The sequence below is a fragment of the Xyrauchen texanus genome, chromosome 26 (assembly GCF_025860055.1).
Source record: "Xyrauchen texanus isolate HMW12.3.18 chromosome 26, RBS_HiC_50CHRs, whole genome shotgun sequence".
Classification (NCBI taxonomy): Eukaryota; Metazoa; Chordata; class Actinopteri; order Cypriniformes; family Catostomidae; genus Xyrauchen; species Xyrauchen texanus.
The window spans coordinates 33124184-33140972 of NC_068301.1; the positions used below are offsets into that span (position 1 = coordinate 33124184).

The window sequence follows — 16789 nt, forward strand, 5'->3', positions numbered from 1 at the left end:
CTTGTCGAATTTCCTTCATTTGTCCGACCAATTCGACTCCTGGGCTTGGGGCCTCCACGAGGGTGTCAGCTTGTGTCAGTGTCAGGTGTCAGTGTCTTTTAATGTATCCAGAGCCTGAGGATTTTGAATTATTTGACATATTGTCCTCCTAGAACAGTTATGGAACATAGTGTATCGAATCTCACTGGTTTATGATTTTAATAGTATTAAAACTAGAAAAGTGCACAGAGCTCACCATTCACACGTCCGAACCTCTCATAGCATCACGTGACTCCCCTACTTTGGCCTTCATTGCATATGGCACTAGTCTGGGCTTAAACAATCTTGGCACTGCTTCCTTATCTATGTATATTGGCCATTCAGTCTGCTTAATTCTTCTTGAAACAGTTCCTCATACTGGCTTAGTACAGCAGGTAAGGTAACACTCCCAAACCCTTGAATTTGATTAACTGCCCCCAATCTATGCCTAATTCATTTATCCAAACCCGACCTAGCAAATTTGGTCCTGATCCTGGCACAACCACAACTGGTAAGGTTTTCACTTCTTCCCTGTTTCACTTTTACCTGAGTTGATCCTACCACTGCTAATTCTTGGCCTGTGTAGATTTTCAATTTCAATGAACAGGGTTCTAATTCAGGAACTTCTCTTTCCCATAAATTAGAATAATTAGACCTATTCATTACAGTAACACCACAGCCTGTGCCAACTTCAATCTGGGTCTATGAGTCATTAATAGACAATGCTATAGTCACAGGAGCTACTTTTGGGATTCTTCTATCTATGTATAGTGAACATCAATTAATCCGTATCAGTAATTTTTTTCTTCTGCACTCACATGGTGAGGTCTTTGCACTTTTTCCTGCATCTCCCTCTTTCAGACTCCCCTTGACCTTGAGACCTCCATACGCTTAGCTTGCAAATCTCTCACATCTTTCTTAACTATCTCCATAGCTTGAGCCACTTTGAGAGACATTTCAAAAGTTAATTCGGTTTCTGCCAATAATCTGTGTTGGATACGATCACTGTTTACTCCACAGGCTAGCCTGTTTCTGAGCATTTCTGTAATTTTTTCTCCATAATTGCAGTCATGTGCTAATTTCCTGAGCACCGCCACATAATCCAGTACTGTTTCACCAGCTTCTCTGGATCTGGAGTTGAATTTAAACCATTGCACAATCTCACTTGGTTTCGGATTAAAGTGCTCTTTTAACTCCTTTGTCTTTACTCCTGGTTTTATTGGGATCAACAAATGTCTCAGTAAACTATATGTCTGACTTCCAACCAAACTCAGCAATATGGCTTTTTGTCATCTAGTAAAAGGCTAGTAGTCTAGAAACACCCCTCTTATGTGTACAATAGACTATAATGTACATAATTTTTATTTCTATGCATTCATAGCTTATGGCTGATACTAGCCCCTGATGTTTAGAAATGCCCCTGCCTTTTTGAACTGCTGTCTTCTGGCCAGCGCTGCACAGCACTGAGCACCAGAACAGCCAGGTACAACAGCAGCTTTTCCACAGGCTATCCACCACATGAAAGTTACAACTGAACCCAAGGGCTCACCACTGTGCAATATACAATTCACTCATATTTTCATATTTAACATACTCTACCTTTTTTACGATTTACATTCCCTTGCACTAAACTGTATATCTGAATATATAGCATGTACATATGTTATTTATCTGTCTTGTTGTGTATTTATATATATATTTTATTATCTGCATTGTTTTTCACTGTGCACTGAAAACTGTCACCAAGACAAATTCCATGTGTGTGTAAGCATACTTGGAAAAAAATCTCATTCTTATTCTGATCACTAAAATTCAAGGCATTATTTATTTCAAAAGTTTCACAGCTCCAACATGTCACAAATCAGGTAACATATCTTTAACATTCGAAAATAAAAACCTCCCTATCATGTAGTCCCAAAATATGGTTATGATAAATGAAAGACGGCAGATGAGCTTTGATTCAGTTATGAGATAAAAGGGCATTTAAAAAGCATATAATTTTTTTCATTACCCGTGACTACAGTTTCCAGTGGATAACTCATTAAGGAAATCAATACCAGTATACAATTTTTCAAAAACTTTCTTGGGTAAAAAATTTGTTAAATAACTGCACAAGTACCAGTATTGAAATTAGTTGTGTAACTTAATTCAGAGGATCACAACTGTAGCAATATAAGAAACCATCTCCAACACAAATACAGATTTAAGAAGATCCTTGAACATTAAACAGGGATAAAGTTTAACAAAACATTTTTTGTTTGCTTTTTAACACTATCTCGTTTTAAGTTTCTTTCACACATGAAGAACAGGAGGTTTTGCAGAATGTAAAATTAAACTGGAATGAAGCAGCACACATTCTCCTTTCCACTATCTACACACCCTCAAAGATGGTCTTGTTATATATACACAAACAGGAAGTGTAGTTTACTGATGTCATTCAGGGCTTGAGTTTGAGCCAGGGGTGAACTATGGTGAGAATTGACAGGATGGAGGAGGTGAGACCGCAGGCTCCTACAAAGCCTGGCCCCGTTGGGTACAGTCCCAGCCGGTCCAGTGGAATGAACACATCGCACAGGTTCTTCAGGAGGTCCAAGAGGAGCGGAGGGTTGTTGCGCAGCACCGTGACCAGGAGGGAGAAGTGCGTGTTGAGCCTGTCTGAGATCAGAGGGAGGGGTGGTAGTGGAGACAGGGCTGAAGATGGAGAGGGGGTCAGATGATCTCTGTTCTCTGGGGTCAGAGTGAGAGGGGACGGACTGGAATTAAAGGTTTTAGATGAAGTGCTGCGGGACTCTCTCTCCATTAGCAGACGGATTTCATAAGCATCTCGGGTTAGGTTGAGGATGAGTGCAAACAAGTAGCATCTGTTTTAGAAGTAAGAGGAAATCCGGTTATTAACCTTGTGTGCTTTTCATTTTGGCTAACAATTTTTTTGATCCCACTCAAAATTTACCAGAACAGTCTTTGTGTAACACCTTGTTTGCAATAAATGTAATAACACATTTATTGACAATTTTTTTTCATCTCACACCACTTACTGTAACTACTTTCATAGTTATCAATTTTTTGTGTATGTGGGTGTGGATTTTATGGTATTCAGACCTCATTTACCTCAAATGACAAAATAAAAAAACCCTCACTTCAAAATAGCAGAATTGAACAAATTTAAAAAAGACTGCTGTGTGTCATGCATTAGGGGCATCTGCTGCAATCTCTGGAAATTTCATTGCGATGACAAGTATGACCTATAGGTGGCCTCAGTTGTTGCCTGGTCTCTGTAACCCAATACTATAACTTAATTTTTAGATACATTTAGCAGCATAAATGAGTACACCCCTTCTGAACATAGATATATTTCTATTCTAAATGATTACTATTCCAATTCACGGAAAGATTGAAACTGAAATGTATTAAAATTATACTTAATAACCTTTTTTCAAATAGTGATAGAAGTGTCACTTCTCACCGCAGATTACGCTATGCCTACGGCATACGCCGGAACTCGACTCTCTGGTGAACGCGTTGACGGCCATTACTGGAAGCCAGTGATTCAAGTTTATAAAGTTATAAATATGGATATTTTTCTTACAAAAAGCATCGCTTCACTTCAGAAGGCCTTTATTAACTCCCTGGAGACGTATGGATTACTTTTTGATGGATGGATGCACTTTTTTGGGCTTCAAAATCTAAGGTACCATTCACTCCCATTATAAAGCTTGGAAGAGGCAGGATATTTTTTAATATAACTGATTGTGTTTGGCTGAAAGAACAATGTCATATACACCTAGGATGGCTTGAGGGTGAGTAAATTATGGGATCATTTTCATTTTTGGGTGAAATAACCATTTAATGTAATCAATTCAGGATTTTTTGTAAAAAGAGTAAGTCTCAAAGTGTCAAACCTCTTGAATAGAGGATACCATTTTTATCAAAAAATAATTAATATATATATTTAAAAAAATAAACCGAACAGAACACAATGGTCAAAGTGATAAGGTACAGAAAGAAAACAGAATTGCAAAAACAATGTTTTCAGACGAATTCTCAAACATTGGTCGAGCAAACTAAAGTTTCACTTTAGTTTTGAAGTTTCACATGTTTCTGAAAATACTGAATTCAACATGAAATCAAAATTTACCCAGTTTACTTTCTTAATACACAGTCCTGGTCTTAACTGTGCATGATTCATCTGTACACTTTATTATAAAGAGAAAACTTTTGTTTTCATAACTTTTAAAAAAATAACTAGAACTAACACCATTGAAATGACTTTCCTAAGCCTTCTTATTTTTTAAACCATTACCTCAAACACCTGCCATAGGGAGACCACTTACATGATCTAATCTATTACTATTTGATAAAATGATGTTGCACCCATTTTGAAAATGCGGTCTTCAAATGTTTATTGCTGCAAGAGAATCTTTGCACTGAGGAAATCTTCACTATGAAAACATTAACATATGTACAATAATAGAAATACAATTAAGCAATAACTCACCTAAACGACCTCTGGCTCCATTTGTTTTGGTCCAGTTCAGGCAGCAATCCTGTTTTGCCGGCCCAAAGTACATTATCACAGGCGAAATACATTGCTCTGTTTAAATGGGCCACTGTGATGCAAAGACGCAGCACACAGTCTGACAAATGTACAGTGCGTTTAGCTGCCTCCAGAGCCTCCGCAGAGTTCCCTAAACGCATCACTGAGACAAAACACATGGAGACATTGTATCAGTGACCTATTCATTTTCCTATTAATATCCTGGTTTTATTCTGAAAATAAATTGACATGTTTCAAAACTATTGGAATATTCCTGTATACATGTATTCAACATATTCCCAGTAAACTAAAGCCCTATTCGGGCGGCAATTATTTTACATGGGGACGTGAGGTAATTTAAGCATTTACAGGGGTAGTCACTGATTTCATTGCTGCCTGAATCTGAAATGTTGGTGATTTTTCTCCCACGGAAAAATTCACAGCCAAATTACCAACTGTTTTTTGACACCAAGGTCGTGTGGTAATTTAATTACTGTTCGAATCCACATCTCTTAGTTTATAATCCAAAAGCCATTTTAGAAATCTTTTTGACCACTACTAAGTGTTGTAGGTTTACGCTGCGCATGGTAACAACTCTGGCGGTAATGCACAGTTTGAAAGTGAAAGTTTGGAAGAATGTGTAACAGAAATTTTTGAAATAATTCACAATAATAAAATTACGTCACCACTCCACCAGTGAGTGAGAACTCTTTAAGTAGAAGGGAAAGAAAAACAAGAGCCAGATCACGTAAACTTTTGAAATGGTCCATTATGGCAGCAATGTAATAAAATTGTAATACATCACATTTTAATGTACAAACGTATACCAAGCACTTTTACACATAGGGCTTTGCATAACAACTCATTTATACGGGTAGAGTAGCCCCAGAAAAGTTGCCAGGTTAATGTCTAACTTATTTAATTGGTTTAATTTGCACCTCCACTTTTAAAAAAATGACAGATAATTCCAAATTATGTCCATCATTTTGATAGATAAAATATAAGAAAACCATTTTTACCATAGCTCCTCAAATTTAATTTTAAATATCTTTACTGTCTTTGATATGTGTGTCACGTTTCATAGGCTGCATGCTAGGAAGGACGTGTCCTTTGAAGGCTGCAGTATACAGAGTGTCCTCTTTTAAACAAGCCTTGTTTAAACGATACGGCCTTCGTAGGACAAACGGAAATGGAATGTAACATGGTTGCTATGACAACATGCCACTCTTTAACAAGCGCGAGCGCTTCAAGTGAGAAAGGAACAAAGTCCCTTTGGAAGACAATGTATGAGGTACATTTTAGGAGAGTTATAATGATGTAATGAGAAAAGAAAATAGATTTTACAGGTGTACTTTTAGTCTATAATACTTTATTTTTATTATATATTACTATAATAATACATATTATAAACTCTGCACGCATCTACTGAGGTACTTCAACTTGGGAATTAACATTCCTTGCGTTTAAACATCATATTTACGGGCAAATTGGCATAATGTTTTTAGACAAATTATGTTTATTTCCGTTGAAGCAAAGAATTGTGGGTTGCGAGTGCCCACAAAGGATACACCTCATGCATCCTCTGAATTCCAGTGAAAGTAGGTCTCATTTGAAGGCTGTATTCGGAGTGTCCTACTCCCTTTTCTGAAAGAGACAGCCTCGATGACATATGCGGAGGTCGCAGCACATTACAGATTAAGTAATCACATTACAAATTACTTTACTTTTAAAATTACTTTCTAATACACTTTTCCACTGAACAAATTCAAAATAATATATTTCTTTCTTTTTATTTATACAGCAGCACCTCACATTTCTCCTTCATAATGACTTATTACCAGGCCATAATTCATGTATTCTACATAAATAATATATTAGGAATAAGCATAACCCTATAATGTACTTACAAGTTATTCAATTAATTGAAAGTCAGTAACTGTAATCTGATTACAATGGGTTTTTTTACCAATAAAGTATATAGATTACAGTAACTAAGTACTTAGTAATGGATTACACCCAACACTGGGCACATGCCAGCTGTGTTATTCGGATTTCTAGAAACTGGATTGTCATAAACAAGTTATGGTAATTGGTTTTGATACATAAATATTCATAATATCACGAATGTTAATCTGAATTTTAGCTTCTGCATGAAGAAATTGAATCAGTGACTATATTAATATGCACATTTTCCTATTCATATTCTGATTAAGCTTTTATTCTGAAAAAACATTTACATCACAATTAATGGAATATTCTTGTATATACACAACATATTCCCAGTAAACTAAGACATTATCTCTTGTGGAAGTGGAGATCTCAACTGGAGGTGCTCGTTATTAGCATTTATGACACTGGATATTTGGAATAAGATGTTTATATGACACAGAATTCAGATTAATACAGGCATATGCCAGCTGTCTTATTACATTTAGTGGATCTATCAATAAGTATGTAGTGAAGAGCTTAAAGAAATATAACTTTTTCATTGTACAACACATCATAAATTCTTTTAAAGTACATTTTTAAACATACATTTTCTGGTTAGACTCATGTGAGCTTCCAGCTGTTTGATGGTCTTCAGCAGTTCTGCTCTTGCACCTCCTTTCTGCAGCGTATACCCCAGGAGTGTGCAGGCGTATTGGGCAGCCCTGTTCAAACACAATCACCGATCCACTGAAAATTAGCATTTTTTTGTTCATGTTTAGAGACCTTAGCAAATGACTGGTGTATACATAAACATTAATCTTGTCAGCACAAATTAAACAGACCACCACTGGTTTTACAGGATTAGTATGGCCTAATATCAACAGAAAATCTTTAGTAACAAGGTACTGCAATGTAATCTGAGAGAAAGTTCACATTGAATGCCACTTTATAAGAGTAAAGGGTATTTAGCCTAAATACAATAACCACACAACAAAATCATGTTGTTTTCTTTCGGCTGCTGTCGCCACATCAGACCGTCCATGATCGCATATTTGACTTGGCACAAGTTTTATGCCAGATGCCCTTCCTGACGTAACCCCCAGTGGCTGGGGGACTCTCACTCACACCTATGGGTGTTTAATTTTAGAGTCTCCAAGTCACTTAACCTGCATGTTTTTGGACTTGTGGGGGGAAACCGGAGCACCCAGAAGAAACCCACACAAACATGGGGAGAACATGCAAACTCCACACCGAAAGGCCCAGTTGAGCCATTGAACCTTCTTGCTGCGAGTCAACAGTGCTAACCACTGATCCACAGTGCCGTGGTTAATTATGTGTAATGCAGGTTATGATTTTTCATCATATCTTTCAATAGGTCATGCATGGAAGTTTTATTTTGGCTTCGCTATACGCAACGCATAATAAAATTACAACATAATAAAAAAAACAGACAGACAGTGTTTTGTTATGGAGTTAGGATAAAAAAAAAGGTGCATTTTAAACTGTTCTGAGACCAGTGCAGACAGACAGCACAGGTTTAAATGTTCACTAAATAGGGAGAAAGGGACCAGGGAGCATCCTATAGCTTTCTATGCAGCTAAGTGCATTCAATCCAAACTTCCTATTTAAAGTTCAGTTTCAGGCTGCAGATGATATTTGGACCACTCAACATGTTTGGCAGACATCGGACAATGATAATCAATACATAGATTCAGAATTTATGATGTATAATTACATTTTAACATGGATGGCAGTGGGGGGCTGGGTAGCTCAGCGAGTAAAGACGCTGACTACCACAAGGTCTCCTAAGCAATCAAATTGGCCTGGTTGCTAGGGAGTGTATGAGTCTCATGGGGTAACCTCCTCCTGGTCGCTATAATGTGGTTCTCAATCTCAGTGGGGAAATAAATAAAAAAACATATGTGGACATACATTTTTAGGAAAACGATTTGGTCTAAAAAAATATTTATTTAAAAAAAATATATATATATACAGTGAGGAAAATAAGTATTTGAACACCCTGCTATTTTGCAAGTTCTCCCACTTGGAAATCATCGAGGGGTCTGAAATTGTCATCGTAGGTGCATGTCCACTGTGAGAGACATAATCTAAAAAGAAAACTCCAAAAATCACAATGTATGATTTTTTAACTATTTATTTGTATGATACAGCTGCAAATAAGTATTTGAACACCTGTCTATCAGCTAGAATTCTGACCCTCAAAGACCTGTTAGTCTGCCTTTAAAATGTCCACCTCCACTCCATTTATTATCCTAAATTAGATGCACCTGTTTGAGGTCGTTAGCTGCATAAAGACACCTGTCCACCCCATACAATCAGTAAGAATCCAACTACTAATATGGCCAAGACCAAAGAGCTGTCCAAAGACACTAGAGACAAAATTGTACACCTCCACAAGGCTGGAAAGGGCTACGGGGAAATTGCCAAGCAGCTTGGTGAAAAAAGGTCCAGGTTTTTCTGCACATGGGACAGGGCGACTGCATTGTATTAAGGAGAGGATGACCGGGGCCATGTATTGCGAGATTTTGGGGAACAACCTCCTTCCCTCAGTTAGAGCATTGAAGATGGGTCGAGGCTGGGTCTTCCAACATGACAATGACCCGAAGCACACAGCCAGGAAAACACTTTTTTTCACACAGTGTGTGAAAAAAGCTCGGAGGATCATCAGAGACTCCAGTCACCCAAGTCATGGGCTGTTCTCACTGCTACCATCAGGCAGGCGGTATCGCAGCATCAGGACCCGCACCAGCCGACTACATGATAGCTTTTTCCCCCAAGCAATCAGACTGTTGAACTCTTGATCTATCAGGATCAATAATTAGCACTGCACTTTATTAATCTATAATCTCACACTGGACTGTCAACATATTCTCCTCAATACAACTGCTATATATATATATACACATATATATTTCATATACTCCCACTTATTGTATTGTATTGTATATTCTGTTCTATATTCTGCATTGTATATAATTATTGTGTTGTGTAAGTATGTGTACATCTGATTTGTAAATTGTTTTGTGTAAGTATGTGTACATTTGATATGTAAATTGTTTTGTGTAAGTATGTTGTTTATTGTAATTGGTATATGTCTCGTCACTGTCATGACTGCTATGTTGCTCGGAACTGCACACAAGAATTTCACCTACTGTTGCACTTGTGTACATGGTAGTGTGACAATAAAGTGATTTGATTTGATTTGATTTGAGGATAACCAAGGAGTGGCTCTGTAAGAAGCATATCAAGGTTCTGGCGTGGCCTAGCCAGTCTCCAGACCTAAACCCAATAGAGAATCTTTGGAGGGAGCTCAAACTCCGTGTTTCTCAGCGACAGCCCAGAAACCTGACTGATCTAGAGAAGATCTGTGTGGAGGAGTGGGCCAAAATCCCTCCTGCAGTGTGTGCAAACCTGGTGAAAAACTACAGGAAACGTTTGACCTCTGTAATTGCAAACAAAGGCTACTGTACCAAATATTAACACTGATTTTCTCAGGTGTTCAAATACTTATTTGCAGCTGTATCATACAAATAAATAGTTAAAAAATCATACATTGTGATTTCTGGATTTTTTTTTTTAGATTATGTCTCTCACAGTGGACATGCACCTACGATGACAATTTCAGACCCCTCCATGATTTCTAAGTGGGAGAACTTGCAAAATAGCAGGGTGTTCAAATACTTATTTTCCTCACTGTATATATATATATTTTTTTTTTTTGGCATGTTTCTTATGGGCTACTATTTACAAATCAAAAAGGGGAATTGAAAATTCACACAGCAGTCAGGTAGGCATCTCAGCAGGTTAAATATAAGGAAACAAATTGGCTATGTTTGCCTTCAGATATTCATATATTCTCTACAGAGATCTACTCAAATTATTGAGTCTATTAAAGAGTCTAATGAGATGTTTATTTTCATTGGACATTTTTTATTTATGTTTTATTTTTTTGTTGCTTTGGAAGATGATGAGTTTCTTGAGGAACGTTTATAATAAAAAGAAGAATATTAATCAACATCATCAGACTGAAATATGGCATAATGTGAAATATAACATTATGGTAAGTTTGATTTAAAACTAAATTGATGAACTGTATTTATTTACTTTGTCTATGTTTGACAAAGTTTGAATTAAAAATTTAATTATATAAGAGGAAGTAGTTGTCATTTATAAAGTATTTAATTTCCTAACTGGATTATACAAAAAGGCATTACAATATGTTTATTGAATATCTAAATTATATTTTTATGAAAAATGTAACTACATCGTAATATATACTATACACTGAAATTAAAATACTCATATCATGATATAAGATTTTGTATAAATCACCCACCCTTAAATGTCAAACTCATACTCTCAAAACAACACATTTCTCCCTTACAGTGATGCCTTCTACACACTACACAACTTTCAAAGATGTCAGATCCTGGTAACATTCATATTACACATCTGACTGTCTTGTCATGGAAGTCGTGGCGTTTTCAAATTACACGAGGAATCGGCGACAGGGGTGAACACATTACGAGACATTTCACTATTGACGAATCCCCGATAACTCTCCCTGGACTCCAAATTACGTTTCACAACAGAGTACACGCGAGAAGTGATACGAGATATGTAAACAAATGCATGATCATATGTTATGCATTTCAGAATACGATGTGTATGTTTTTAATCATATATTTTATTGGTTACAATATGAAAAATTACCTCCTACTGAAAAATCTACCTATTTGCTTACCTGACTGTTCAAGAGAATTGGAAAATTTCTCTCCAAATCTTATCTTTCTCCACCTGGTTGTGGTACAGTTCAGATGAAACATCAAATAGTCACTGGTGCTCCTGCCAATGTTCCACTAATTTTCCTCAATTTCTTCAGTCCAATGAGACTTTTATGATATCACAGCCATGCTAGTTGATGTTCTATTGTAGGTACATCTGGACTCCTCCCACTGAAACTTCCCGTACCCCGTTTCTTGCTCTCTCATTGGCTGTAGGTCAACGTTGCAGTTGTATTCAGTCAAAACATATTTCACATTGTGCGATTTGGAATCGCAGATGGGTCCAGATATTTAACATCCTAGATATCTCACTGACATCGGCGCTTCTCTCAGATCGCATCTTTGATAGTTCATACATTGTGACCGTCGCTCACGGGGGCGAGTTCTGATTTGCCTACGATTTCGGCTTTTGTCTGTGATCTCCACAAAACTGTCGTCGGCGAAAATCAGGCTTAAATTCATGTAGTGTAAACTCACCATAACTCGTTCAGGGGCGCATGCCCTTAAGACTAACATTATCCATGTTTTATATATTCTACATAAATAATATTATTTCAGAAATATGTGTAACCCCAGTAATGTACTTAAAAGTAATTAACTTAAAGATGCACTCAGTAATTGTTTTTATTTTTTTAAAGTTTAACTCATAAAGACATGATTTGTAATTTTGCAATATATGTAGGAAATCATGAGCACTCACATTAAAATGAAGACTCCAGTCATTTCTGTAACCTTATAAAAGCTGTTTTAATCTAAATTGTTTTACTAATAAGGTTACAAACATCAGCAATACATTCTCAGCACCTCACCGTCTCCTGTATGTAACTCCTATGTCTCTATGTTCTCTCCTCTGACTGACACGGAGGTCTCTAAACTCCTCTTCTCCAACCACCCCACTACCTGTTCCCTTGACCCCATTCCTTCTCACTTTCTCCAGGCCATCTCTCCGTCCATCCTACCTGCACTCACACACATCACTAACACATCTCTACTCACACACATTTTTCTCACTACATTTAAGCAGGCTCGAATAACCCCACTGCTGAAGAAACCTGCACTTAACTTAACCCCACACAAATAGAAGTCTACAGACCAGTCTCTCTCATCCCATTCATGGTAAAAACACTTGAAAGGGCAGTTTTCAATCAAATCTCTCACAGAACAAGCTGCTGGATGACAAGCAGTCAGGCTTCAAAAGTGGACACTCTACCGAGACTGCACTACTGTCTGTAAAGGAGTCGCTGAGACAGGTGAAAACTGAATCCAGATCATCCGTCCTGATTCTGCTGGACTTTTCTGCAGCCTTCAACCATCAGATCATACTCTCCACTCTCTCTTCGCTGGGCATCACAGGAACTATGATTCACTGGTTTAAGTCCAATCTATCAGGTAGGTCCTTCAAGGTAGCCTGGAGAGGTGAGGTGTCCAAGCCACATCAGCTACTTACTGGGGTACCTCAGGGTTTGGTGCTTGGGCCACTTCTCTTCTCTATAAACACAACTTCACTGGGACCCATCATCCAGGCACATGGGTTCTCTTACTACTGCTATGCTGATGACACGCAACTCTACTTGTCTTTCCAGCCCGACACCACAGTGACTGCTCGAATCTCTGGCAGACATCTTGACCTGGATGAACGAACACCACCTGCAACTTAACCCATCCAAGACCGAACTCCTTGTCTTTCCAGCCAACCCTGCTGTTGAACATAACATCACCATTCAGCTGGGTTCAACTACAATAATGTCTTAAAAAATGGTCAGAAATCTAGGGGTAACCATCGATAAAAAGCTTAATTTCACAGACCACATCTCAAAGACTGCAAGATCATGTAGATTTACACTCTACAATATCAGAAAGATAAGACCCTTCCTCTCTGAACATGCCACACAACTGCTTGTTCAGTCACTTGTCATAACTAGACTGGACTACTGTAACGCTCTCATTGCAGAACTCCCTGCATGTGCAATTAGACTTCAACCAAAGAGAGCACATGTTACACCACTCTTTGTCTCTCTCCACTGGCAGCCGGTTGATGCACGTATCAAATTCAAGGCTCTGATGCTGGTATACAGAAGTCACTGGGTCTGCTCCAGCATACCTAAGCCAAATACTGCTCACTTAAACTCAGTAATCCTCCTGTTATTTGAGTGGGAGAGAAAGTTGAACCAAAATGTATAATCAAGTGATCATTATAACCTCACATATCCCAGTGAACTCATGCACAGCCTCATGAGACCCAGAATGAGTGGAAGACAGTGAACAACGATAGGGAGTAACCCACGAAAATCCGCCAACCCCCATTATATTAAAATAGATACAAGAAGCTGATAAATGATAGAGGGAAAACAATGGTGTGATTACGATGACCCAGAAAGTTTTTAGAAATACGTCAATCTAAGAAAGCAACTATAAGGAGGGGCAACTAGACTATAAGAGATGAAGCCCCATAGCCTCAGTTCAGTTGCTCTCGAGACCAAATCGGTGTATTGTGGTATATAGGACCTAAAACTACAATAAACCTATATTCTGCTTTTACTACTGAAAACTCCTGAGTATGGCTGATTCTTTGTGTCGACTGACACACAACATTTGACACTTTCACTCATTGATTAAATTAACCATGGCTGACTGCAGGCACGTGCACACAAAGACATCAAAGGGGCTTGAGCACCTGCACTTTTTCTTCCTCAAGAGAAAGTGCCCTTTTTTCTGGGATGCTTTTTTTTTACAAATTATATATATATATATATATATATATATATATATATATATATATATATATATATATATATATATACACACACACACATATATACACTCACCTAAAGGATTATTAGGAACACCTGTTCAATTTCTCATAAATGCAATTATCTAATCAACCAATCACATGGCAGTTGCTTCAATGCATTTAGGGGTGTGGTCCTGGTCAAGACAATCTCCTGAACTCCAAACTGAATGTCAGAATGGGAAAGAAAGGTGATTTAAACAATTTTGAGTGTGGCATGGTTGTTGGTGCCAGACGGGCCGGTCTGAGTATTTCACAATCTGCTCAGTTACTGGGATTTTCACGCACAACCATTTCTAGGGTTCACAAAGAATGGTGTGAAAAGGGAAAAACATCCAGTATGCGGCAGTCCTGTGGGCTGAAAATGCCTTGTTGATGCTAGAGGTCAGAGGAGAATGGGCCGACTGATTCAAGCTGATAGAAGAGCAACTTTGCCTGAAATAACCACTCGTTACAACCGAGGTATGCAGCAAAGCATTTGTGAAGCCACAACACGCACAACCTTGAGGCGGATGGGCTACAACAGCAGAAGACCCCACCGGGTACCACTCATCTCCACTACAAATAGGAAAAAGAGGCTACAATTTGCAAGAGCTCACCAAAATTGGACAGTTGAAGACTGGAAAAATGTTGCCTGGTCTGATGAGTCTCGATTTCTGTTGAGACATTCAGATGGTAGAGTCAGAATTTGGCGTAAACAGAATGAGAACATGGATCCTTCATGCCTTGTTACCACTGTGCAGGCTGGTGGTGGTGGTGTAATGGTGTGGGGGATGTTTTCTTGGCACACTTTAGGCCCCTTAGTGCCAATTGGGCATCGTTTAAATGCCACGGCCAACCCGAGCATTGTTTCTGACCATGTCCATCCCTTTATGGCCACCATGTACCCATCCTCTGATGGCTACTTCCAGCAGGATAATGCACCATGTCACAAAGCTCGAATCATTTCAAATTGGTTTCTTGAACATGACAATGAGTTCACTGTACTAAAATGGCCCCCACAGTCACCAGATCTCAACCCAATAGAGCATCTTTGGGATGTGGTGGAACGGAGCTTCGTGCCCTGGATGTGCATCCCACAAATCTCCATCAACTGCAAGATGCTATCCTATCAATATGGGCCAACATTTCTAAAGAATGCTTTCAGCACCTTGTTGAATCAATGCCACGTAGAATTAAGGCAGTTCTGAAGGCGAAAGGGGTCAAACACAGTATTAGTATGGTGTTCCTAATAATCCTTTAGGTGAGTGTGTGTATATATATATATATATATATATATATTCCTGTTTGCACACAGCTTCCCTGTCAAACAAATATATTTATTGAATAAAAAATCGAAATATCTGGTTGGGAGATGAGAATTTGTCGAGTTCTGATGCCCTCATTTGATATGCAACTTCTAATTTGCATACATTTGACAAGGCACCGCAGGTGAATAGGATAAACAAAATAACTATATTATTTAAAAGTTAAAGACCTTTTTTTTATATATATACATATATATATATATATATAATTTCAGATTTCAGTATTTTTGTATTTTGTCAATAATTTATTGCAGTGTTTTTTCCTGTAAAATTAACTAAATAGCAGCAGTAGTCTTTTTTAGTGTAGTGTAAAGATTTTTGTTGATTTTGAAGTGTTATGTATTAGTAGCATAGAAAACATGCACATTGTGGCATAGTTTCCTTTGCTGTTGCCTGCTCTTGTGATAAACCTAGTGAATACTAAAGAAGTCAATGGTCTCTGTGTGAACTGATTATCTGTTAAGTATGAAACAATGGCGTGAGTGCAGGGGAATTAAAATAAATAGGTAAGGAAGTCAGAGTTGTGTTAATATATTTAACGTTTTGTTTAAATTTGTTTTAAATAAATAATTATGAAAAGTGCCCCCCCCCAATTGTCTGTGCACGTGACTGCAAATACTAAATGTGTACAATGACATCTGAAACTGAAAACTATATATTAAATGATGCTACATCCAAATCAGTGTAAGTCCAAGATGACACAAAGACAAAAATTAATGAGTGTAATCTGATTACATAGATTTCAAATGTAATGCACTACTTTACATACAACTCTTTGACTAAATGATTCACTAGATTCAGTTCTTTACACTGTCTAATCAGATTACAACCAATACTGGTGGCAGTACCATTGTACAATATGTTATAAGATGATAATACCATGGCACTTTCATATATTACGACACTTAATGATCACCATAGTCATACATGGTAACATTTATAAAACATAGCAAAAACACCATGCATGTCACCATACCATTGCACTTTGTAAACATGTCAATGTCATAACACTTTTAAGTGTTCAGAAGTTATAAAAGAAATGAACTGAGTTTCAATGCAGCAGTGTTATGTTTGTCGATGCAGTGAAGTAAATGGTGCACACATGTAGGTGCAGTTAGTGTTTGCGTACCTGAAAATGCGCTCTTTGGCTTGACTCTGCGAACTGAATCTCAACCACGACTCCATCATAAAGCAAATCCTGGGCCTGTGTGTCCTTCAGGTGCGTGTTTACTTATATTTACAACTTCACAGAGAGATTACACAGGCTGACAGAGAAAATCCTTTGGGGTTTCTGTGCATACGTGCACTTCGATGAAGACTGGCGCTAAAGTTTTTTTCGCATATTTGCTCTGTTGTTGTGTTTTTGTCACTCTGACATTTTCGTCCGTCTACGGCACCCGAAGAAGGA

At 37.8% G+C, this 16789-nt stretch overlaps 1 protein-coding gene across 1 annotated transcript; it reads right to left on the reverse strand.

Moving 5' to 3' along the window:
- Positions 1–1824: 1824 nt before the first annotated feature.
- On the reverse strand, positions 1825–16788 carry LOC127620033 (peroxisomal membrane protein 11B-like). Its single transcript, XM_052093105.1, has 4 exons — positions 16511–16788; positions 7088–7203; positions 4514–4715; positions 1825–2879 (listed from the first exon to the last, which is right to left on the reverse strand). Exons 1-4 carry the CDS (start codon positions 16567–16569, stop codon positions 2456–2458), a joined length of 801 nt encoding a protein of 266 aa, XP_051949065.1. The 5' UTR covers positions 16570–16788; the 3' UTR covers positions 1825–2455.
- Position 16789: the final 1 nt, after the last annotated feature.